The sequence below is a fragment of the Oratosquilla oratoria genome, chromosome 8 (genome assembly GCF_046742065.1).
Source record: "Oratosquilla oratoria isolate Oo_2021 chromosome 8, ASM4674206v1, whole genome shotgun sequence".
Taxonomy (NCBI): Eukaryota; Metazoa; Arthropoda; class Malacostraca; order Stomatopoda; family Squillidae; genus Oratosquilla; species Oratosquilla oratoria.
This window is the reverse complement of record NC_134784.1, coordinates 23,953,511-23,954,605: the sequence shown is the minus strand read 5'-3', so window position 1 is coordinate 23,954,605 and position 1,095 is coordinate 23,953,511. Positions and strand designations below refer to the sequence as shown.

At 42.3% G+C, this 1,095-nt stretch overlaps 1 protein-coding gene across 1 annotated transcript in view; it reads left to right on the top strand.

The window, feature by feature from the left end:
• Positions 1–1,095, top strand: part of LOC143027637 (XK-related protein 4-like) — a 7,366-nt gene extending 6,271 nt beyond the window's left edge. Inside the window, exon 6 of the mRNA XM_076189027.1 lies at positions 715–1,095. Within this exon, the coding sequence (XP_076045142.1) occupies positions 715–978 (264 nt within the window). The 3' untranslated portion in view covers positions 979–1,095. The remainder of the gene's footprint in view (positions 1–714) is intronic.

The following is a 1,095-nucleotide window of genomic DNA, read 5'->3' as shown; positions in this document are numbered from 1 at the left end:
GGAGGAGGAGGAGAAAAAGGAGGACGAGGAGGAGGAGGAGGAGGAGGAGGAGGAGGTTGAAGTTGATACCCATGTGTTCTTGTTCTCTCATCTGGAAGGTGGAGGACAGCCTCAATTTTTATTCAAATGTGTGGAGGAAAAAAGAAAAAAGATGGAGTCCGAGGTGTGGGACGGACGGACGGAGGTGATGGAGGAAAGAGGAGGAAGAGGAGTGTGAATCCCGAGAACCCTTTTTTTTTTTTTTTTATTTTTTTTTTTTTTTTACTCACTCACCAACAAGGACCTTTTTTTATACTCACCAACAAGGATTTTTTTTTACTCATCACCAAGGATTTTTTTTTTTTTTTTTTTTTTTTTTTACTCACCAGCAAGGACTTTTTTTCTTTTTTACTCACCAACAAGGACTTTTTTTTTTTTTTTTTTTTTTTTTTAATTCACCAACAAGGAACTTTTTTTTTTACTCACAACAAGGAACTTTTTTTGTACTCACCAACAAGGATTTTTTTTTTTTACTCACCAACAAGGATTTTTTTTTTTTACTCACCAACAAGGATTTTTTTGTTTTGTTTTGTTTTTTTTACTCACCAACAAGGACCTTTTTTTTTTTTACTCACCAGCAAATTTGTTTTTACTCACCAGCAAATTTGTTTTTACTCACCAAACAAGACTTTTCTTTCTTTCTTTTTTCTCTTACCGACACATCTCCTCCCGCAGGTCCTTCGGATCCTCCTATACTACATCATCACCTTCTCGGAGAACATCATCATCGCCATCCTGTGGGCCCACGGCGCTCCAGACAACATCTTCAACGTTGGGTCCATCGGCTTCGTCTTCTCTGGAACTGGCGGCGCCGTTGTCTTCCTCTCGATCTACTACGCCTTCTTCCATCCCTCGAACCTCCAGACTTGGTTCTGGAACTGGAGGAAGACTGCTGGAAGGGCCAAGGGCGTCGCGCAGCCCATGGAGACCTTTGTCTGACGTGGAGGAGGAGGAGGAGGAGGAGGGAGGAGGGAAGACGAAGAGAACCCAGTATTGAGACATTTGAAAGGAGGAGGAGGAGGGGAGAAGAGTGATGGAAGAGGAGGGAAGAGGAAG